The sequence below is a fragment of the Helianthus annuus genome, chromosome 15, assembly GCF_002127325.2.
Source record: "Helianthus annuus cultivar XRQ/B chromosome 15, HanXRQr2.0-SUNRISE, whole genome shotgun sequence".
NCBI classification, from domain to species: Eukaryota; Viridiplantae; Streptophyta; class Magnoliopsida; order Asterales; family Asteraceae; genus Helianthus; species Helianthus annuus.
The window spans coordinates 48,968,004-48,990,990 of record NC_035447.2 but is presented as its reverse complement, the minus strand read 5'-3'; the positions used below and the strand labels follow the sequence as shown (position 1 = coordinate 48,990,990).

Genomic DNA, 22,987 nt, shown 5'->3' with positions numbered 1-22,987 from the left:
TACGCATTAACAAAAACATATGGTCAAAATTCCCATATCATTTAACAATACGATATTCAGATATCATATTATTGTTTATAAGTGATTCTCTCTGATGCAAGCTCTCCAGGAGAGGGAGAACACAAAATCATGTCGTTTATACGGCGTCAACGCACTTGCGAAGGATATGATCCGAATACGAGAATGTCTTGTATGGTCTGCTAAGCGAAACCACAACTTATTACTACTCAGTTTATATGATATGCCAATTTGACTGTCTTGAATGCGTTTTAGTTTTACATGACAAACGTGTTGAAAGGGTAACATTATTTTTACCTGGTGAACTTAAAGGAAATCAGTTAAGAGTGTGTTCTAACCTTATATTATACATGTCATTAGAATGTTCTTGTTGAACCTACTGAACCTACTGCTGCTACACCAAAAAGTGTAAAGCCATGGTGTGAAACTTAAGAGGCTGATTTTAGAAGCAACTTTTTCTTTCTGTGTTACATAATAAAAATCATATATAGTAAAAATCATTTCCTATATATTCTTTACATGGTTTGATTCGAGCCGAGGATTGAATGCTTTAGATCAAACCTATTATCATCTAGTGATAACTCTATTTCCTACTTATTTACATCTATTTCAGCAAACTCATTCTTCCCAATATCGTTTAAGTTTTTTTACGATATCAAAATAAAAAGAATAAATAATGATACCTCCTGCGAGTGTCGGGCATCATCGTTAGACCCGCAAATTCTGGATGATATTTTCCCGGTCACCAAAAAACAGGATCAGAAGACCCTATGCCAAACATCTTGCGACCCTTACATTCAGGAAATCTGAATTGATAAGTAACAAATAAATTAACTTTTTTTGTAGGAAATCTGTAGTAAATGGTGTTAGTTTGCTACAAATTTTCGACAAATTTGACATTTTATTTTTTAAAATTTTTTATTTTTTCTAAAATTGATAAATAAAAAATAAATTAACTTTGTTTGTAGGAAATCTGTAGTAAATGGTATTAGTTTGCTACAAATTTTTGACAAATTTGACATTTTATTTTTAAAAATTATTTATTTTTCTAAAATTGATAAATAACAAATAAAATAACTTTGTTTTGTAGGAAATCTGTAATAAATGGTGTATGTTTGCTACAAATTTTCGACAAACTTGACATTTTTTTTTAAATTACTTATTGAGTAAACTTCCGTTTTGCTCCCTGTGGTTTGGTCACTTTAACAGTTTTGCTCCAAACCTTTAAAAATAGCCATTTTACTCCCTGATGTTACGGTTTTTTTGCCAGTTTGCTCCCCGCCTCTAACTTCATTCCAATTGTTTGTTTTTCCATTTTGCTCCCCGCAGGGAGCAAACTGGCAACAAAACCAAAACATCAGGGAGTAAAATGGCTATTTTTAAAGGTTTGGGGCAAAACCGTTAAAGTGACCAAACCACAGGGAGCAAAACGGAAGTTTACTCTTATTTATTTTTCTAAAAATGAATAATTACCAATAAATTAACTTCTTTTTTGTAGGAAATCCGTAGCAACTAATGTCAATTTGCTACGAGTTTCCTACAAATTAATTTTTTTATTAAATTATTTACTTTTCAAAAATTAAGAAATGAAAAATAGATTAACTTTTTTTTTGTCGAAAATATGTAGCAAACGGTATCAATTTGTTACAACTTCCGACAAATTTTCAAATTTTATTTTTTTTATTATTTATTCTGTTGTAGTTACAAATTATAAAAACTTTTAATTTATTTTATCTGAATTTTGTCGAAAAACTAAAAAATGTTGTGACGAAATTGCTACAAATGTTTGTTGTGTGGAAATTTTGTTGGAAAATTGTAAAAATGTTTTGGGTTTTTTTTTTTTGTTTTCTTTTTTGTTAGAAAACTGTAGAAAACTTGTAACAAAATTTGAGTTGTGGGAAACTTTTGTAGGAAAATATGTAGTTTTCTAGTAGTGTCCCCCAAACCGAAACCCCCATTTCATATCATGTATCATTGTCAAACACTCTCATCATCAGCACAATAGGTTTTAGATTAAACATCGTCATTCATTCATGTGCTTAAAATTAATTACAGAAACAAACTCCTGGTTTGGAAAATCGGTAAAAAAATGTTAATCAATGAGAACAATAAATAGTTTTGTAAATTTAAAAATACATCACTAACTGCTATGGAATTAAAAAGAAATTTGCCTTTATAAAAGCACTGCTTTGGTAATTACGGTTCCTCATGCACTTTTTATTAATTGCTTGTATTAAACTGCAGTTGAAAAAATGGATGCTATTATAAGTTCAATTATTACTCCTGTTGTTGAATCATTGATGGTCCCTCTTAAGAAGCATTTGGGTTTTCTGGTATCCTCCAGAAGATATGTTAGAGATATGAAGGAGAAAATGGAACAATTGAATCTCACAGAGCAAGATATTCGGCATACTTGGGAAGAAGAAGTTGCAAGAAATCATGAGGTATCTCACCATGTGTTGCCATGGTTGGAAAAAGTCAAAGAGGTTAACGAAAAGGCGCAAAGTATTCCAACTGGCGGAATCGGATGCTTCAACATTGCAAAAAGATACAAAGCAGGAAAACAATCGTATAATATTCTCAAGGGGATACAAGCTCTTGAAACACAGAAATCTGAGATCGTGTTTACTAACGTACAAATACCTCTTGCTGTGGTTGTATCTACTTCTATAGCACCTCCCACCTCTACCAGTACTGATGGTACCCAACACAACTTCAAGTCAAGAGATTTGATATACAAGGCAGCTTTGAAATCCCTTCGATCAAACGATGAGTCCCAAAAGATGATTGCTCTATGTGGGATGGGTGGTGTCGGCAAGACCACAATGATGGAACAACTAAAGAAGGCCGTGGAAGCTTCAAATTCTTTTGATAGGGTTGTGAAGGTGGTTCTTGGGGAAAACACCGACGTAATTGCTCTTCAACGAGCTATTGCAAAGTACATTGATTCTGAGGATTTAAAAGAAGAAGTTATAGATGCAAGGGCTGATCGTCTTCAAAAAATATTTGAAGAGATGTCAAAACAAGGAAAGAAAACTTTGGTAATAATGGACGATATTTGGAGCGAGGTCGATCTTAAAGATGTTGGACTAAGTCCATTGCCAAATGGGTTTAAGTTGTTGTTCACATCACGATCTGAAAATGTTTGCGCTCGGATGGGTGTTAAAACTGACTCAGTTTTTAAAATACGCGTCTTAGATGAAGCAGAAGCAAAAACTTTATTTTTTGGAATTGTGGGACCATCTATTATAGATGGTGATGAACCAGAGATCCATAAGATAGGAGAAGATATTGTGAATAAATGTGGGGGTTTGCCTATTGCCTTAAAAACCATTGCCAAAAGTCTTATCGGTAACATAAAGGAGGCATGGCAAGAAACACTTTCAAATTTACAACATGAAGACCTTCAAGACCTTAATGACATCGTCCATAAAGTTTTTGAAATGAGCTACAACAATCTTCAAAAGGAGGATGACAAATCAATTTTTCTTCTTAGTGGCTTATTTCCTGAAGACTTCGATATTCCTATCGAGGACTTGATGAGATATGGATGGGGATTGAAGTTGTTTACTAAGGTGGATACTTTAGCAAAAGCAAGAAGACGAACAATCATATGTGTTAACAACCTCATACAAGCAAACTTGTTGACAGAAAGTGATCGCATGGGATGTGTAAAGATGCATGATCTCGTGCGTGTTTTTGCTTTAAGTAATTTTTCAAAAGTCAAACAAGCTTCAATAGTCTACCATGATAATATGTCTGGACATCAGCTTATAAACAACGATGCAAAAGAGTCTTATGAAAGAATTTTATTAAAGTGCACAGGTATGACTAAATTTCCTGTAGACTTTAATTACCCAAATCTCTCACTCTTGATTGTTATGGATGGGGATGACCTCCTCAAGTCTCCTCAAGGTATTTATGAAAATTCAGAAAAACTTGAGGTTGCCTCTTATGAGAATATGGGTATTCCATTACTTCCGGTAATGTTTGAACACTCCACCAAACTTCGAACACTATGCCTTCGTTCATGCCCATTGATTGATGATATATCTTTCCTTGGAAGTCTTAGCAACTTGGAAGCATTGAGCCTTGTTGATTGTGGAATAAGAAGGTTGCCATCGATGATAGGAATGTTGAAAAAACTGAAGTTACTAGATTTGACTGGATGTGTTGACCTACGCATTGACGATGGTGTCTTTCAAAACTTGGGCAGCCTTGAAGAACTTTATATGAGAGCTTATAGAGGTAGTTGTATTGATTTCACAGATGCCAACTGTGCCGAATTGGAGATACTTTCACAGAGGCTATTTGCATTAGAGTTGGAGTTGTTTAAGAACGATATCCAACCGAAAAACTTGTCTTTTGAAAAACTTGAAAGGTTTAGAATATCTATCGGTTGTCAATTGTATACATGGAAGGATGATGAGAGAAATTCATTCAGAAATACGATTAAATTAGTTGGTGAGTGCAATGAGCTGCTAGAATGCAAAATCGGTGATCTATTTGAGAAAACAGAGGAGCTTCATTTACAAGTGAATCATGTTGAAAATGTGTCGATGCATCACTCATTTTCCAATTTAAAGGTCCTTCATGTTTCTGATTGTAAAGATTTGACATACCTCTTCACAGTTGGCATGGCAAGTGGTTTGAAGAAACTGGAGCGACTCAAAATCTCCTATTGCCCTGTTTTGAGAACACTGGTTGGTGAGGATTGTGCAGTTGGGGTGATTAGATTCCCAAAGTTGAATTATTTGTATTTACATGATCTACCAAGCATGGTAAGCTTGTGTGGAACTGTGATTGAGTTACCAGAAATGGTAGAGTTGGATCTTTCGTTCCTTCCCAGCTTCACAAGCATTTATCCTGACAACAGTAATCCATGTGCGATAGAATCCTTATTGAACAAAAAGGTACACACATCATTTTGACCTTTATATCTAAAGCTATAAATCATTTGTAATTGCAAGTCATATGCAGTTTACGAATCTTATAGGGCTTAATTATTGTGTAGGTTGTGATACCTAAGTTGGAGAAATTAGATATTTTTTATATGGAGAACTTGAAGCAGATATGGCCATCTCAAATGTCTACTGCTGAGAAAAATAATGTAAACATGTTGAGAATGATCAACGTGGACATGTGTGATAGACTTATCAATATTTTTCCAAACAACCCATTGCCAATGCTGAATAATTTAGAAGAGCTTGAAGTTAAAGAGTGTGGTTCCATTGAAGTATTATTCGACATCGACTTTGAAAATGTTAGTGAAATGGAGGGATACATTAGCAGTTTAAGAAGCATTGAAGTTCGTGATTCAGACAATCTAAAAGAGTTGTGGAGGATGAATGGTGTAAATAACTCTAATATCCTCATCAATGGCTTTCAAGCTGTACAAACCATTTATATATTCAGATGCGAGAGTTTTAAAACTGTATTCACACCTGTCACAGCCAATTTTGATCTCAGCGCACTTACTTCCTACAAGGCTCATGAGGTATTTCATGTCACCCAACTGTCAAATTTGATTGAATGTATTAATGCCACATCTTAGGGTGTCGGCAGCACCCTCGGTGACCCCATGCGGGGGGTTTGTTTGCCGTGCGGGAAGGGTGCCGCCATCCTTGCGGTGAGGCAAATAGGGGAGGGGGATCGGGGAGGGTTCACCGCATGAAGGAGAGAGGAGATGGTGGGCCACCCTAATTTTCAACAAATCAATTATTATTATTTTTTTTTTGAATAAAAAAACAATTCCTCCAAGAGAGGAGCGCCGCCATCAAATTAAGGGTGTGAGGGGAGTTTAAGAGGGGAGTTGACGTGGCATAACCTGATTGGATGTGTGTAAGAGAGGGGACTCCCCTAAGGCCCTAAGAGGGGAGTGCCCCTCTCACCCTTATAATTTTCACACATGAAAATATCACAAATGTTTTCAGTTTCTATCTGTTTCTTTTTCTACTTTCTTTACCAATACTGATTCACAATCAATAATTAAAATTATGTTCCAAATTATTTCACGTAACTTAAATTATCTATCTTGTGTGATTTATTAATGTTTTCATGATTCATGGTTGGCCTTCCCCACTGTTTCCATTTTGTTTTTTGACTTTATATTAATTGCGGTTCCATTGAAGTAATATTCAACATCGACTTTGAAAATGTTAGTGAAATGGAGGGATACATTAGCAGATTAAGAAGCACTGAATATTTAAATAAGCTTAAAGAGTTGTGGAGGAAGAGAGGTGTAAATAACTCTAATATCCTCTGGCTTTCAAGCTGTACAAACCATTTACATAACTAATTGCAAGAGGTTTAAAAATGTGTTCACACCTGTCACAGCCAATTTTGATCTCAGTGCACTTACATCGCTCAATAAGGTATTTATGTCATCCAGCTGTCAAATTTTATTGAATAAAGTATTAATTAATGCCACATCTTAATTTTCACACATTAAAATATCACAAATGCTTTTGTTTCTATTTGTTTCCTTTTACTACTTTCTTTACCAATACCAAATCACAATCAATAATTGAAATTATGTTTCAAGTTATTTCACGTAACTTAAATTATCTTGTGTGATTTATTTATGTTTTCATGATTCTTGGTTGGCCTTCCCCAGTGTTTCCATTTTGTTTTTTGACTTTATATGATATTTAATGTGTTGAATGAAGACATTATAAAAATGTTAATTACATTTAACGTTACATGCAGATTAATGTCATAGCAGAAGTGGATGATTACATTCCAGATGTCACATACCCATCTTATCTTCCGCACACCTGTCCTCACCTTCAACATCTTGAATTATTGAGTGATAAAAGAGTGGGTGAGATGGTGTTTGATATGGATAGTCCAACAAGTAGTAGGCAATTAGCAACAACTCAACCGCCACTACTACTTCCCTACCTTCAAACTATACATCTATTTGGGTTGGAAGAGATGAGTCATGTGTGGAGGTGCAATTGGAATAGATTCTTAATTCGTCATCATCCACCTTTGCGATTTCCTTTCCAAAACCTCACAGGCATTTACTTGAATTCTTGTCACAATATAAAGTACTTGTTGTCTCCTCTTATGGCAAAATATTTATCCAACTTAAAGAGTGTGGACATTGATGATTGTGGTGGTATGGAAGAGGTTATTTCGAGAGAAGATGACGAAAACATTACATCTGCATCTTCTTACCAAGACACCGCATTCTTTCCTCATTTGGACACTCTGAAGCTTCAAATGCTCCGATGTCTAAAGAGTGTTGATGATGGTGGCAGGAGGTGCGGGAGTGATAAACTTTCCTCCAATATGATTCATGATGAGTTCCAGGTACGGTATTAATTAGGATTATTTAAGATTGCCATATAACCTTAATGCTTTGGTTTAACGAAACTTAAAAATCATCAAATTTAGATGAATAAGTTTACTCCTTACGTCGATAAAAATCAAAATTATAATAATTGCAGAGTGGTCAAGTAAACGTTGCTTGTTGGTCATTGTGCCAATACCCCACAAAGATATCCATAAAGGAGTGTGATGCATTGTCAAGTCTAATTCCATGGTATGCAGTCGGACAAATGAAAAGGCTTCAAGAGCTGGAAATTAGGAATTGCAGTAGGATGACAGAGGTATTTGAAAGTGAATCTAGTGTTGATGAAGGAGGTGCACGTGTTGTTGGTGGTCCACCAATAAAAAACCTTACTATCGTAGGTCTCCCTCAGCTCTCCAACTTAAAAAGAGTGAAAATCACAGGATGTGACCTTCTATCATATATATTCACATTCTCCACCCTTGAAAGCCTCAAGCAACTCAAAGAATTAAAAGTAATAGGATGCAAGGCAATACAAGTGATTATGAAAGAAGAAAAAGAAGCATCATCCAAAGGTGTGGTATTCCCTCATCTAGAGACACTTATACTTGACAAACTACCAAAGCTCAAGGGTTTCTTCTTGGGGATGAATGACTTTCGATGGCCCTCATTAGATCATGTATTGATCGATGATTGCCCTCAATTGATGATGTTTACATCTGGTCAGTCAACAACTCCAAAGCTCAAGTACATAGAAACAAGCTTAGGCAAATATAGTCCTGAATGTGGCCTTAACTTTCATGAAACTTTGGATCAGGTACACTTTTCTTTTACATTTGTTGAAACATTAATTTTCTTATGTTTCAGGCTTATTTTTTAAGGATGTAACCTCAAACAAACGCCTTGTGTTTTCTTTCTTTTATTTGCAGACCACATTCCCAGCTTCTTCAGAGCCTACTATTCCAAAAGGAGTCCCTTGCTCTTTTCATAATCTGATAGAAATTAATATAGAGTATAGATATGTTGGAAAGACTGTTTTACCATCTAATGCGCTGCTACAATTGGAAAAGCTTCAACAGATTACTATGAATACATGTCATGGGCTAGAAGAGGTATTTGAAGTAGGATCATCGGAAGGAACAAATAAATCACAAACTCTTGTCCAAATTCCAAACCTAACACAAGTCAAGTTAGCCAATGTAGGAGATCTCAAGTATCTATGGAAGAGCAATCAGTGGATGGTACTGGAATTTCCAAACCTGACAACTCTCTCTATTACATATTGCCATAAACTGGAACATGTTTTTACATGTTCCATGGTTAACAGCCTAGTGCAACTCCAAGACCTACATATAAGTGACTGCAACAATATAGAGGTAGTTGTGAAGGAGGAAGAAGAAAAATGTGATGCCAAAGTAAATGAGATTATCTTACCTCTTCTAAAGTCCTTAAAACTAGGCGAACTTCCAAGTTTCAAGGGATTTTGCTTGGGGAAGGAGGCTTTCTCATTGCCAAAGTTGGAAACTTTACAAATAAAAGAATGCCGAGCAATTACAGTTTTCACCAAGGGACATGTGTCTACCCCTGAGCTCGAAGTAATAGATACAAGTTTTGGGTTTTGTTATGTAAAGACAGATATCAACTCCCTTTTAAAGACCAAACAAGAGGAGGTACTGTTATTCCTTTCTTTAACGATTCTTGAAAAGGCTCATTTTAATTACATGAAAACATAATCAACTTTTATCTTATCTTTTGTTTTTGGATAATATTTACTCTTCTCTTCTCCAATGCACAAAATTTCGATTTTCAGCAACTTCAGAACAAAACTGATGTAGGCGGCTAGAAAAACTTCAAAGAATTTTACCTTAAATTCAATAATAAGTGAAAGTTGATGAGTATTTTCTTTTCATTGACTTTCTGCAGGGGTGGGAATTCTAGAACATGAAGTTCATATGTTTTATCTGCAAGGTTTTATAAGGTAATTTCTTGTTTACAATATTATAAATAAATGTCTAAAAGTATATAAATGACTCTGTTACACTAGATAACAAAGTGACTAATACGAAAAAGAAAACAGCAAAGCCAACAAAAATCAAAACGATTATATTCGAGTATTAACTTAAAACTTTAGCATCAAGATGAAAGCATGATTTTACGAGAATATCTTTATGTTTGTTACTACTTACTTGTACTTGATCATGTGTGAAGTGTCTGTCTTTCAATATACTCTTGTTTCAAGGTTGGAATCCGTTGAAAAGTATAAAGACATGGAACTGTTGCACTTTGACTTTTGACGGTCAAACAAGGTAATTTTCAAGCAAAAAATCATCCCATTTTTTTAAAACCTTTAGGACCAACAACTTACTGAGTCATATCTATCTTATGAGTTATGACTATCTGGATCAGCCTCAGATTTGCAATATCCATAATGATGACCAATGAACATGAGGATTACAAATGCAGTAGCACACATGTTTGACTAAAAAAGTAAAAGGGTCCCAAGGTGCAGTTCAAGATACACTTATGAAGGTTCACCAACATCAAGCCCTGAAGTCAAGCATTTAGATGTATTTATGACAAATCAAGAAATATTACCGAGTGTTGCTGCTTCTAGGTTTTCACGCACATTGACACTCCTTGCAGATACAAATTGACCCATTTATGAATAATTTCAAAGATAATGTTTGATCTAGGAAAGAAAATGGTAAATGAACTGATAAGTGTAGTCATATATAACATACCATTTCGTTTGGTCATGACATACAATGATGATGTTTCTACGGAAACATGGAAGGCTTTCAAATCAATTAGTGAAATTTTATGGGTTCCCCTTTCATTATGTGCATAAAATTTAGGGTCCCTAAACTCCAAATTATTCCTAATAATCAAGTGAAAATAAGCATAAACCACGTAAGAGCCCTAGTTTTAAAATCATACGTGATTCAGACAGAGCTACCATTTTTTATACAATTCATGAAATATACCAAACTTTTATTTCGAAATCCAAAGAGATAACAGTAATATTGGGGAACCTGAAATCTGATGTATATCTAATGGTTAACGAACCCTCACTATTACTTACTCACGGAGGGATAAAGACGGCGGAGTCAGTGTGAAGCTTTTCTTATATCTCCGGTCGATTCTCAGTTGCCGACTCCTGCGTCTGTTCTGTTTGATTGTTTAAGCACTCTTTTCTTTTTTATTATTTTTTAAGTCTGTAAATCATATGAACATAGTTCATATAAAAAAATATATATATTTTTCAAAATTTCTGAAATTAATTATAAGACCGGGGGCATGGTAGTATACCGCCCCCCGTCACATCACCATCTTTGGCAACCCATAGCGTCATCAATCCATTTCTCAGGCGCCAAAAGAGGTGCCATCCTTCATTTTGCCAAGCTCATAACGGGCGTTTTGCACAATTTTTGATGTGGTCAATATGACAGTTTACAACCGGTCAGATTTATAAAAAAATAAAATATTATATACATATATTTTACACACACCAATCACATACTAATTCACTAAAACAGACAAATTCTCTCCAATTATTTTCATAACAAAAATGTCATCTCACTCTTCATCCGATTCGTCCAGCCCTTCATCCGACGATATGCTTATTGCAACGGCGCAGGAGGCGATTCAGTGTTTGCGAGAAGAAACTGAATCGTCTACAACACATACCAGACAAGCGTCTATTGAACAAGATCGATTAGGTGCAAGATTATTTTTGTGAAGATCCGTTGTACGACGATCCACAATTTAGGTGCCTGTTTCGTATGAGCTGTCTCTTTTGTTAAGAAATTCTAAAGATCTTGCGGGCCAATATCCTTTTTTCACACGAAGAGAAATTGGTAGTTGCAAAACACTACTCACCTATGCTCAGAAGGAAGTTATCCAAGCGAGGATACATGACAGGGACACACACCTTAACCTTCGAGCTGATCTGATCTGACCGAGCACCTATGGTTTAATAGTGAACAAGGAGGAGATGACGAGTGAAGATTTAGTTTCTGTTTAACCTTTTAAGCATTTTTAGGTTAGTATTTATTTTCAAGTGAAGTTGTACTTTTTTTATTTAAATTATGGGTTTTATATTTTATTCATGTTATTTAGATTTAAATTAATATATCAAAATTAAATAGAGTTTAAATTAAATAAAAACAAATAATTAGGTAATGATGATGGGGGTTTTAAACCATTGCAAGGATGCTAAAAGAAGAGGCTTTAAAGCCCCCCCCCCCACGCGCATATGAGGTGGCGCAAACTTGGCATAATAAAGCCCCAAGGGGCTTTAAACCACACTCACCAGCCTAAGGACATAAGGTTGACATGTGAACGTGAATAATATAGCCCCATAATGTATTATACCAGTACTCAGATCCGTGTGCATTGCGGTGCGGGTACATTGCAAATATCAAACGAATTAGTCTTAACGTTATTTGAATAATGTGATGGTGTACACCATGTGAAAACACGTGTTTTGATGTGTCCGAGTTTAACTCAAAAGCATTGCGACTGGATCAAACTATAATGTAATCGAATATAAACAATACAATCATCACGTATTTATATGTAACCCGATTCATACATAGGAAATGTACAATAGAAAGCATAAAGCGTGTATAAAGGGAAAACTGGCACGTGTAATCAAAAGATGTATTCACATGGGTTGAAATTTTACCCCTAGTGCATTATAGTAGGGTCGAAACGTAGAGTAACTCGAATGAAAACATATTATATTTGACCCATTCAATTCACAACTAAATTTACAACGAACATATTATATTTGAACTTACTCGTCTTTAAAAAAGGTTTACGTCGAAACGTAGACCAACTTGATTTACATTGACACATAAAAAATACGCATGTAAAAATAATTTTTTAGGTAAAGGAATCACATGGGTAAACACAAAACTTTAGAGACTCGAGTGCGTCAAAATGATTTTTTTACAAATTTCTTAAATACAATGACAAATTATTTTCATAAAAAGGAAATTAGCAAAAGAAAAATTAGTTAAATATGTAGGGATTAGTTTGGATTAGATAAAAGTTGTATTTTTCAAAAGTTTAGGGAGTTATGAATGAAGTAATACTTTAGGGGTTATAAGTGCTAAAGTTAAGTGGTTGTATGGTGAATGGAAAAAGGAGGAAATGTTTTTGTAAATGCCAAGGACTTTCTACGGGGTTGTAAATGGATTAATAGTATAGAGTATAAAATTGTGTTCTTCAAAAGAAAACGACAAAGGACTAAAAGTGCATTTTAATAAAATTTTTAAGAATTGTTGATGGAAATCCACCGACTTTCCACTATAGATAGGTAGAATATATTTAAAAATAATAAGTTATAGTTATACTTGTAAATGGTGCCTCATTTAGATAAGTTTTAAAAATAGAAAATAAATGAATTTAACTTGTAAAATCGATGAAAAACATTTTTATATACATTAAACAAACCCTCTCTTACTCTCTCTACACAAAAGACCCACCGTCGGTCTTCTCTTGCGATGCATGCAACTTCCGAAGGTTATTGATAGATCTCTCCGAATGGTTTATCTCTCTTTTTTCCCCCTCTCTCTCTCTCGCTTCTATGCAAATCGAACCCACTGCCAGCCTTGAATAGCTTGGTCACCGCACTCCACTGAAAATGTAATATGGCCATTCCTCCTTATCGATGCCTTTGATCATCTTCTCTGGCAACCTCCTTTTCCTCGCGGGTGCCTTCGTTTTACCGGAGTTAACCTGTTGGAGCTTTGCAAGGCACAGTGGGCCAGTGGCTGGTTCAAGTGTTTCTCAGATTGGATTGAGCATTAACCTCATATTTGAGTGGTTTTGGTTTGACGACGGTGGCGGGGAAAACAGTGATCTCTGGTTGATATGGTGGTAATGACGGGGTATGGTGGTGTCCAATGGTGGTTGGTGATGGCTAGAAGTGATTGCGGTGGTTGATGGTAATGGCTGGTGGTGATGGTGGTGGCTAATGATGATGGCTAGTGGTGATAGTAGTGGTTGGTGATGATTGTGGTGGCTAATGGTGATCACTGGTGTTACTAATGATGGATGTCGGTGGCGAAATGTAATGTAGTGAAGAAGAGGATGGTGGTGGTGGTGGATAGTGATGATTATGGTGGCTGATGATGGTAGTGATGGCTGTTGGAGGTGAAATGTATTAGGGGTGTGCATAAGTCGGCTTGGTTTGGTTTTTACCATTAAACATAACCATAGCCGCTAGTTCGGTTACGGAGTTTTGGTAACCATAACCCAACTTCGGTTACTTGTAACGCCCCTAAAAATAGCAAATATTTATCATTTATATTTATCTTAATGTAACTATTATATACGTGAATACTATTATAACTTCACTTGGTTAATTGTTTATTGATAAATAATAAAACATTGAAAAGTGTCCCTTTTATGAGGGGCTGAAATGGGCAATTAGGAATAATAAATTTAATAAAAAAATTTCAAACCTAAAACACACACTTGTGTGTGCTCAGGGGCGACGAGTGAGGAGAAAGAAAGAGAAAATCCCTCTTTGAACCAAAATAATCAAATTGAAGATCGATCAGGAGTCTAAATTCGTGTATGAATCAGTTTTAATGATCACCTAGTCTAAGGGATCATAAGGTATGTTGAATTTTGTATTTTTGTGAAGTAAGAATGATAAAGAAGAACCATGAATCTCAATTCTTGAATGGACTATAGGTTATATGGTAGAATACATTACTATTAGGTATTTAAAAATCACTATGCATGCTAAATTTGGAAGAGTTTAGCATTTTTGAGGTGTTAGGGTTATGTATTTGAACGAATAAATGGGTTTTTTTATTTCAACATGAAAGAATCTAAAGAGTACTAGCTTGATATGATGATCTTGATAGTTGCAATTTTATTAGTGATCTAATTCTAATTAATCTATATATATTAATAAATGAGATGATGTGGGCTATGTGTCCTTGAATGGTGAAGCCATTTTGATTTTGATGATGTGGCAACCATTGGTTTAGTGAAGGTTGATTTTGGGAGGGAATTCATCTCAATTCTCAATACACAAACCAAAATTCACAAAACACAAACCAAAATGGAAGTGGGACGCGGGATCCGTTTTTGTTCGGGTCAACCATTACCTATTAATTCGGATCTATATAAAAAGGCTTTATCTTTTTTTACTGCTTCATTTCCAAACCCTAATACACGCTCCTCTCCATCTCTCCGCCTCTCCTCTTTGCCGATTCTCTCAAATCAGATCAGATCTAGGGTTTTTGATTTCCACAGGTATGTTTATCTACGCTTTTGATTTTGTTTATCGCTTAATAATTTGTAAATACCAGATTATTTTGATTGTTGTTTGTCCATAGAAATCTAACTATGTTCTGGATTGCTTTTCACCTTCTTGTCGAATTCTAATCAAAATCAATTGAATTTCAAAACCACCCCTGTTGCAATCGATTTCCTCTGGTATGTTAATTTCGTTTTTGATTTTTTTTATTGCTTAATTATGTGGAATACCAATGATTTTGATTTTGTTTATCGCTTATTTTCATGATTTAAGGTTTTTAATCATACTGGGTATTAAAGTTATTGTGTACATACTTAAGATTTTGATTTTTACATGGCTACCTCCGTTTAGATTAAGAATTGGTAAAAATTGTTGAAGAAGATAGCACTTTAATGATGGCTTCCGTTAATTTATTTATTATTTGTTTTTTTACTAATGAGATTAGTAAGGTATTACCAAGAAGGGTATGAAGATTGGTATAACAATCGCATTATAGATAACGGGTGTTGTAATCTACTTTGGAGTTTATCTCTAACCTGCTTTAGAGTTGAGTTTTATCAATTATTATATATCTAATCTATTTTGGCTTGAAATTGTAATGATCAAAGTTGTTTGTTAATTCTATTCAATACGTTTTGGTTTTATATGTAAGTAAGCTTGATGTTATCTCTGCTATTTGTTGATTCTGAAGAAACATGAGCCAAAGGCTGCAGTGATTAGAGTAGCAAAAGTTTTCATTGATTGTTTTCTTGCCTCTTTTTTTTTCTGTATGATTTGATTAGTTTTAAGAGGTCGTTACGATGAATTTCAATGCGTCGAGTGAAATCGAGCAAAGATGAGATTATCCGCATCTTGGCGGGGCAACCTGGATGGTCATGTGAAAGATTGAATGAGTTTGTGCTATCACATGGCAACCGGTAAGTATGCAGCCATGGTGGATTTATCCTCTTTTGTTTGATTGTTTATACATCTGAGCATCAAAATTGATTTATCCTGATTTTTAGTCACTTGGTTTTATGTATCTGTGAATTAATACGGTATATTTGTTTTTTTTTTTTTTTGTGGTACACATAGTTTCCCGTGTTTGATCCAAATTTAGATTTTGCTTTGAATTTACAGTTTTGCTACTATGTTAATTATTTTTGATGATTGTTTGCTGGTCAATTTAAGGTTTATATGTGTTTCATATTGCTGGTCAATTTTGGAGGGTGCCCATTTGTATTTTCTTTTGTACGATGATTTAAAAGATTCTTTTACACATTACAAATACATGTTAGGTGGCTTTCAATTATTTTAATTTGTTTTTATTGAAAACTTTTGAATCAAAGATTCAAAGATAGAGGTGTTGTTGAATAACTGAGATGTTATATCTTATCAAATGAATGAAAATCGTGCGAAATGGGCTGAAGTAAACTGCCATTTATTTGAGCAATCCAACAGTTGCGGCGGTGACAAGGAATACGTTTCCGGCCACCCTTTTTCCGTTGAAGTTCTGGTCAACTTCTGCTTCTGGTAAGTTCATCTTAACTTGCATAATTTTTTTCGAGTATAATGGTTTATTTGGATATGATTGAGGCTATATTTGTTGTTTGATAAACTGATGAGTGTCGTCATGTTTGTGCTCAGCAGATTACACATATTTGATGAAGACCGGCCTCTGCAGCAACTTTGTTCTACAGTGTGGCTGTTCGAAACCCTGGTGCGTTTCTAATCTTGAGGTGGTTTTAAAGTCTTCATCGGGTATTAACTTTTAACCTATTATAGACTTTGTATAATCTTGAGGTGATGTGGAATGATTCGGTTTTATATCTTGAGGTGATTCAAGTTTTTTCACGAACATTCCAAACTTCTACTTTTGATTAAGCATTTAGTCAAACGTGCGAGGTTCTATCCAACTATTAATGAATATGGATTTTGTTACAACTATATAGGGTTCTGTAACAAAAGTTAAAATTAGAAAAAAAAAACGTTAACTACCACATGTTAGTCAACTTTGTTAGTTGATTATTATTATTATTATTATTATTATTATTATTATTATTATTATTATTATTATTATTATTATTATTATTATTATTATTAATTTAGTTTTTAACGATAATTAAGAAAGGGCAACAAAGAACTAATATTATATTCGTTTTAGAGTTAATCCAAATGTGGATGCGGAACTAATGCCATGATCTGGTCAAAATGAAATATATCATATTAAAAACTCTTTTATTTTTTAACTCATATAAATCAATTTATTTTGTAAGGAATATCATACAACCCTATTACATATTTAGTCTTCTTTTATTTTATATTTGTTAACAATTCCAGTTGCACTGTTTGGTAAAAACCTCTGAATCCAATGTGCTTAAGATCTATAGTTTAGTTCTGAAATGATTTTGTAGGTTCTTGGCCAAGCAAAGTTTAGCATCATATACAAGTACTTGGCTAAGCAAAGGGTGGGTAAAAAGAAACTGCAGTTGGTTGGTTCTGTTGTCATGCTTTTGGCTTGACGAAGTTTCAGGACTTTTATCTCTCATTTTCACCTTTGGCGCATATATTGATCAGCTGATGCGTAGCAATGCTTTATTAATCATATTGCATCTAAAGGATTTTGGTGTGGGGTAAGCTTATTATAGAATCTATTATAAATGCGCATGTTTCTTGAAATTAATTTTATTATTGTTTCAGAGGCACACCATAATAAATGACAATAGATGGGGTTGGGGTGCAGGTGAATGGTCTGCGAGCTGCAATGATTTATGCATGGGTCTGCAACACATATCGCTCAAGGCCACATGTTTTATGTTTTAAATTCACAAGCATGTGGATGCTATGTCGCTTTACGAAGAGTTAAAACCATAAATGGTGTCAGTGGCGATGAAGATTTATTTCTGTATGTATACCTCTACATCTGTGTTGGCGATGAAGAATTCTTTCTTTCTGCATATAATGTTTCAGAGCATAATAAGTTAGCGGACTTTGTGTGAAAGTGGGCCCGTATCTTGGCGTGGCAACCTGGATTGTGATGCAGCCATGACGGGGCCCTACCCACTTTGTTCTCTTTCCTATGTGCAGCTCATGAGCCCAAAAAAACAATTTTTTTTCAAGTTTTATTCTCAGTCACTACATCAACCACTATAGTTTCTACTGAAAGTCGCATACAACCAACCTCTGTTCAGGTGTGTTGTTTGATTTACAGTTTTTGTGTTTCTTTTTTTTTTTGTACAAATATGGTGGTGGAGCTTGATAATATGTGCTTTGCTTTGATCGTGTGAGTTTTATCGTATTTGTGAACCATTTTACTTGCTATGTGATGATTTTGATCTGTTTGTAGAGGGTGATTTTGGGAGGGAATCACTCAAAATATACGGAGGTCCATGATTTATGGTGTAAGAGATGTGGTTGTGGTGTTTGGGTTGGCTGCAGTGGCGATGAAGATTTCTTTCTGTATGTATACCTCTGCATCTGTGTTAAAGATGAAGATTTCTTTCTTTCTACATATAATGCTTCCGAGCATAATAAGTTAGCGGACTTTGTGTGAAAGTGGGTCCATATCTTGGCGGGGCAACCTGGATTCTGATGCAGCCATGACGGAGCCTCACCCACTTTGTTCTCTTTCATATGTGCAGATCTGAGCCCCTAAAAAAAATTGTCAAGTTTTATTCTCAATCACTACATCAACCACTATAGTTTCTAATGAAAGTCACGTACAACCAACCTCTGTTCAGGTGTGTTGTTTGTTATACAGTTTTTGTGTTCGTTTTTTTGTACAAATATGGTGGTGAAGCATGATAATATGCACTTCGCTTTGATCGTGTGAGTTTTATTGTATTTGTGAACCATTTTACTTGTTATGTAATGATGTTAATCTATTTGTAGAGCTTGATTTTGGGAGGGAATCATTCTAAATATACGGAGGTCCATGATTTATGTTGTAAGAGATGTGGTTGTGGTGTTTGGGTTGGCTGTAGTGGCGATGAAGATTTATTTCTGTATGTATATATCTGCATCTGTGTTGGCGATGAAGATTTCTTTGTTTCTGCGTATAATGTTTCCGAGCATAATAAGTTTGAGGACTTTGTGTGAAAGTGGACCCGTATCTTGGCGGGGCAACCTGGATTGTGATGCAGCTATGACAGGGCCCTACCCACTTTGTTCTCTTTCATATGAGCCAAAAAAAAAAAACAATTTTTTGTCAATTTTTATTCTCAATCACTACATCAACCACTATAGTTTCTACTGGAAGTCGCATACAACCAACCTCTGTTCAGGTGTGTTGTGTGATTTACAGTTTTTGTGTTTGCTTTTTTGTACAAATATGGCGGTGAAGCTTGATAATATGCACTTTGCTTTGATCGTGTGAGTTTTATCGTATTTTTGAACCATTTTACTTGCTATGTGACGATTTTAATCTGTTTGTAGAGCGTGATTTTGGGAGGGAATCATTCTAAATATACGGAGGTCCATGATTAAATGCTCACTCGAGATTCACCATTAATTTTGAGGTCAATTTGGTTTTCTTCAATGGTATTTTGGGAAATCGATCTGTAGGTTCATGTTGATTGTGGTTCTTTATACTTCAAGATTTGGAGGGTGCCCATTTGTATTTTCTTTTGTACGATGATTTAAAAGATTCTTTTACACATTACAAATACATGTTAGGTGGCTTTCAATTATTTTAATTTGTTTTTATTGAAAACTTTTGAATCAAAGATTCAAAGATAGAGGTGTTGTTGAATAACTGAGATGTTATATCTTATCAAATGAATGAAAATCGCGCGAAATGGGCTGAAGTAAACTGCCATTTATTTGAGCAATCCAACAGTTGCGGCGGTGACAAGGAATACGTTTCCGGCCACCCTTTTTCCGTTGAAGTTCTGGTCAACTTCTGCTTCTGGTAAGTTCATCTTAACTTGCATAATTTTTTTCGTGTATAATGGTTTATTTGGATATGATTGAGGCTATATTTGTTGTTTGATAAACTGATGAGTATCGTCATGTTTGTGCTCAGCAGATTACACATATTTGATGAAGACCGGCCTCTGCAGCAACTTTGTTCTACAGTGTGGCTGTTCGAAACCCCGGTGCGTTTCTAATCTTGAGGTGGTTTTAAAGTCTTCATCGGGTATTAACTTTTAACCTATTATAGACTTTGTATAATCTTGAGGTGATGTGGATTGATTCGGTTTTATATCTTGAGGTGATTCAAGTTTTTTCACGAACATTCCAAACTTCTACTTTTGATTAAGCATTTAATCAAACGTGCGAGGTTCTTTCCAACTATTAATGAATATGGATTTTGTTACAACTATATAGGATTCTGTAACAAAAGTTAAAATTAGAAAAAAACGTTAACTACCACATGTTAGTCAACTTTGTTAGTTGATTATTATTATTATTATTATTATTATTATTAATTTAGTTTTTAACGATAATTAAGAAAGGGCAACAAAGAACTAATATTATATTCGTTTTAGAGTTAATCCAAATGTGGATGCGGAACTAATGCCATGATCTGGTCAAAATGAAATATATCATATTAAAAACTCTTTTATTTTTTAACTCATATAAATCAATTTATTTTGTAAGGAATATCATACAACCCTATTACATATTTAGTCTTCTTTTATTTTATATTTGTTAACAATTCCAGTTGCACTATTTGGTAAAAACCTCTGAATCCAATGTGCTTAAGATCTATAGTTTAGTTCTGAAATGATTTTGTAGGTTCTTGGCCAAGCAAAGTTTAGCATCATATACAAGTACTTGGCTAAGCAAAGGGTGGGTAAAAAGAAACTGCTGTTGGTTGGTTCTGTTGTCATGCTTTTGGCTTGACGAAGTTTCAGGACTTTTATCTCTCATTTTCACCTTTGGCGCATATATTGATCAGCTGATGCGTAGCAATGCTTTATTAATCATATTGCATCTAAAGGATTTTGGTGTGGGGTAAGCTTATTATAGAATCTATTATAAATGCGCATGTTTCTTGAAATTAATTTTATTATTGTTTCAGAGGCACACCATAATAAATGACAATAGATGGGGTTGGGGTGCAGGTGAATGGTCTGAGTTTGAGGTAAAATTGGTTTGTGAAGATCTGCGAGCTGCAATGATTTATGCATGGGTCTGCAACACATATCGCTCAAGGCCACATGTTTTATGTTTGAAATTCACAAGCATGTGGATGCTATGTCGCTTTACGAAGAGTTAAAACCATAAATGGTGTCAGTGGCGATGAAGATTTATTTCTGTATGTATACCTCTACATCTGTGTTGGCGATGAAGATTTCTTTCTTTCTGCATATAATGTTTCAGAGCATAATAAGTTAGCGGACTTTGTGTGAAAGTGGGCCCGTATCTTGGCGTGGCAACCTGGATTGTGATGCAGCCATGACGGGGCCCTACCCACTTTGTTCTCTTTCCTATGTGCAGATCTGAGCCCAAAAATATAATTTTTTTTCTTGTTTTATTCTCAGTCACTACATCAACCACTATAGTTTCTACTGAAAGTCGCATACAACCAACCTCTATTCAGGTGTGTTGTTTGATTTACAGTTTTTGTGTTTCTTTTTTTTTTTTGTACAAATATGGTGGTGGAGCTTGATAATATGTGCTTTGCTTTGATCGTGTGAGTTTTATCGTATTTGTGAACCATTTTACTTGCTATGTGATGATTTTGATCTGTTTGTAGAGGGTGATTTTGGGAGGGAATCACTCAAAATATACGGAGGTCCATGATTTATGGTGTAAGAGATATGGTTGTGGTGTTTTGGTTGGCTGCAGTGGCGACGAAGATTTCTTTCTGTATGTATACCTCTGCATCTGTGTTAGCGATGAAAATTTCTTTCTTTCTACATATAGTGCTTCCGAGCATAATAAGTTAGCGGACTTTGTGTGAAAGTGGGTCCATATCTTGGCGGGGCAACCTGGATTCTGATGTAGCCATGACGGAGCCCCACCCACTTTGTTCTCTTTCATATGTGCAGATCTGAGCCCCCAAAAAAAATTGTCAAGTTTTATTCTCAATCACTACATCAACCACTATAGTTTCTACTGAAAGTCACGTACAACCAACCTCTGTTCAGGTGTGTTGTTTGATATACAGTTTTTGTGTTCGTTTTTTTTTTTGTACAAATATGGTGGTGAAGAATGATAATATGCACTTCGCTTTGATCGTGTGAGTTTTATTGTATTTGTGAACCATTTTACTTGCTATGTAATGATTTTAATCTGTTTGTAGAGCGTGATTTTGGGAGGGAATCATTCTAAATATACGGAGGTCCATGATTTATGTTGTAAGAGATGTGGATGTGGTGTTTGGGTTGGCTGTAGTGGCGATGAAGATTTATTTCTGTATGTATATATCTGCATCTGTGTTGGCGATGAAGATTTCTTTGTTTCTGCGTATAATGTTTCCGAGCATAATAAGTTTGAGGACTTTGTGTGAAAGTGGACCCGTATCTTGGCGGGGCAACCTGGATTGTGATGCAGCCATGACGGGGCCCTACCCACTTTGTTCTCTTTCATATAAGCCAAAAAAAAAACAATTTTTTGTCAATTTTTATTCTCAATCACTACATCAACCACTATAGTTTCTACTGGAAGTCGCATACAACCAACCTCTGTTCAGGTGTGTTGTGTGATTTACAGTTTTTGTGTTTGCTTTTTTGTACAAATATGGCGGTGAAGCTTGATAATATGCACTTTGCTTTGATCGTGTGAGTTTTATCGTATTTTTGAACCATTTTACTTGCTATGTGATGATTTTAATCTGTTTGTAGAGCGTGATTTTGGGAGGGAATCATTCTAAATATACGGAGGTCCATGATTAAATGCTCACTCGAGATTCACCATTAATTTTGAGGTCAATTTGGTTTTCTTCAATGGTATTTTGGGATATCTGTAGGTTCATGTTGATTGTGGTTCTTTATAATTCAAGATTTGGAGGGTGCCCATTTGTATTTTCTTTTGTACGATGATTTAAAAGATTCTTTTACACATTACAAATACATGTTAGGTGGCTTTCAATTATTTTAATTTGTTTTTATTGAAAACTTTTGAATCAAAGATTCAAAGATAGAGGTGTTGTTGAATAACTGAGATGTTATATCTTATCAAATGAATGAAAATCGTGCAAAATGGGCTAAAGTAAACTGCCATTTATTTGAGCAATCCAACAGTTGCGGCGGTGACAAGGAATACGTTTCCGGCCACCCTTTTTCCGTTGAAGTTCTGGTCAACTTCTGCTTCTGGTAAGTTCATCTTAACTTGCATAATTTTTTTCGAGTATAATGGTTTATTTGGATATGATTGAGGCTATATTTGTTGTTTGATAAACTGATGAGTATCGTCATGTTTGTGCTCAACAGATTACACATATTTGATGAAGACCGGCCTCT

At 35.0% G+C, this 22,987-nt stretch overlaps 2 protein-coding genes and 1 long non-coding RNA gene across 7 annotated transcripts; 2 read left to right on the top strand and 1 right to left on the bottom strand.

Annotated features, from left to right (window-relative positions):
• Window positions 1-2,265: 2,265 nt before the first annotated feature.
• On the top strand, window positions 2,266-10,149 carry LOC110911567. Of its 3 annotated transcripts, none has more exons than XR_004881975.1 (8): window positions 2,266-4,931; window positions 5,033-5,515; window positions 6,727-7,335; window positions 7,473-8,132; window positions 8,245-8,985; window positions 9,239-9,293; window positions 9,555-9,621; window positions 9,728-10,149. XR_004881975.1 is itself a non-coding variant. In XM_035984568.1 (7 exons), the coding sequence occupies exons 1-6, from the start codon at window positions 2,271-2,273 to the stop codon at window positions 9,251-9,253; spliced, it is 5,169 nt and encodes a 1,722-aa protein (XP_035840461.1). In that variant the 5' UTR covers window positions 2,266-2,270; the 3' UTR covers window positions 9,254-9,293; window positions 9,555-10,149. The 3 variants fall into 3 exon arrangements, 1 of the variants encoding a protein (XP_035840461.1); XR_004881974.1 differs by having other exon boundaries at window positions 9,722-10,149; XM_035984568.1 differs by having other exon boundaries at window positions 9,555-10,149.
• LOC118487585 lies at window positions 9,399-10,510 on the bottom strand. Its single transcript, XR_004881976.1, has 2 exons — window positions 10,398-10,510; window positions 9,399-10,004 (listed from the first exon to the last, which is right to left on the bottom strand). It is a non-coding gene; the product is annotated as an uncharacterized LOC118487585 (long non-coding RNA).
• A 4,089-nt stretch (window positions 10,511-14,599) lies between these two features.
• On the top strand, window positions 14,600-21,827 carry LOC110911566. Of its 3 annotated transcripts, XR_004881973.1 has the most exons (11): window positions 14,783-16,109; window positions 16,227-16,296; window positions 16,991-17,209; window positions 17,320-18,316; window positions 18,468-18,859; window positions 19,011-19,485; window positions 19,603-19,713; window positions 20,316-20,534; window positions 20,645-20,838; window positions 21,065-21,123; window positions 21,280-21,827. XR_004881973.1 is itself a non-coding variant. In XM_035984566.1 (9 exons), the coding sequence occupies exons 5-9, from the start codon at window positions 18,511-18,513 to the stop codon at window positions 20,797-20,799; spliced, it is 885 nt and encodes a 294-aa protein (XP_035840459.1). In that variant the 5' UTR covers window positions 14,783-16,109; window positions 16,227-16,296; window positions 16,991-17,209; window positions 17,320-18,316; window positions 18,468-18,510; the 3' UTR covers window positions 20,800-21,058. The 3 variants fall into 3 exon arrangements, 2 of the variants coding, with proteins under 2 accessions (XP_035840460.1, XP_035840459.1); XM_035984566.1 differs by lacking the exons at window positions 21,065-21,123; window positions 21,280-21,827 and having other exon boundaries at window positions 19,414-19,485; window positions 19,600-19,672; window positions 20,628-21,058; XM_035984567.1 differs by lacking the exons at window positions 18,468-18,859; window positions 19,011-19,485; window positions 19,603-19,713; ... (2 more) ...; window positions 21,065-21,123; window positions 21,280-21,827 and adding an exon at window positions 14,600-14,776 and having other exon boundaries at window positions 15,380-15,514; window positions 16,038-16,109; window positions 16,224-16,296; window positions 17,303-18,460.
• The last annotated feature ends 1,160 nt before the right edge of the window (window positions 21,828-22,987 follow it).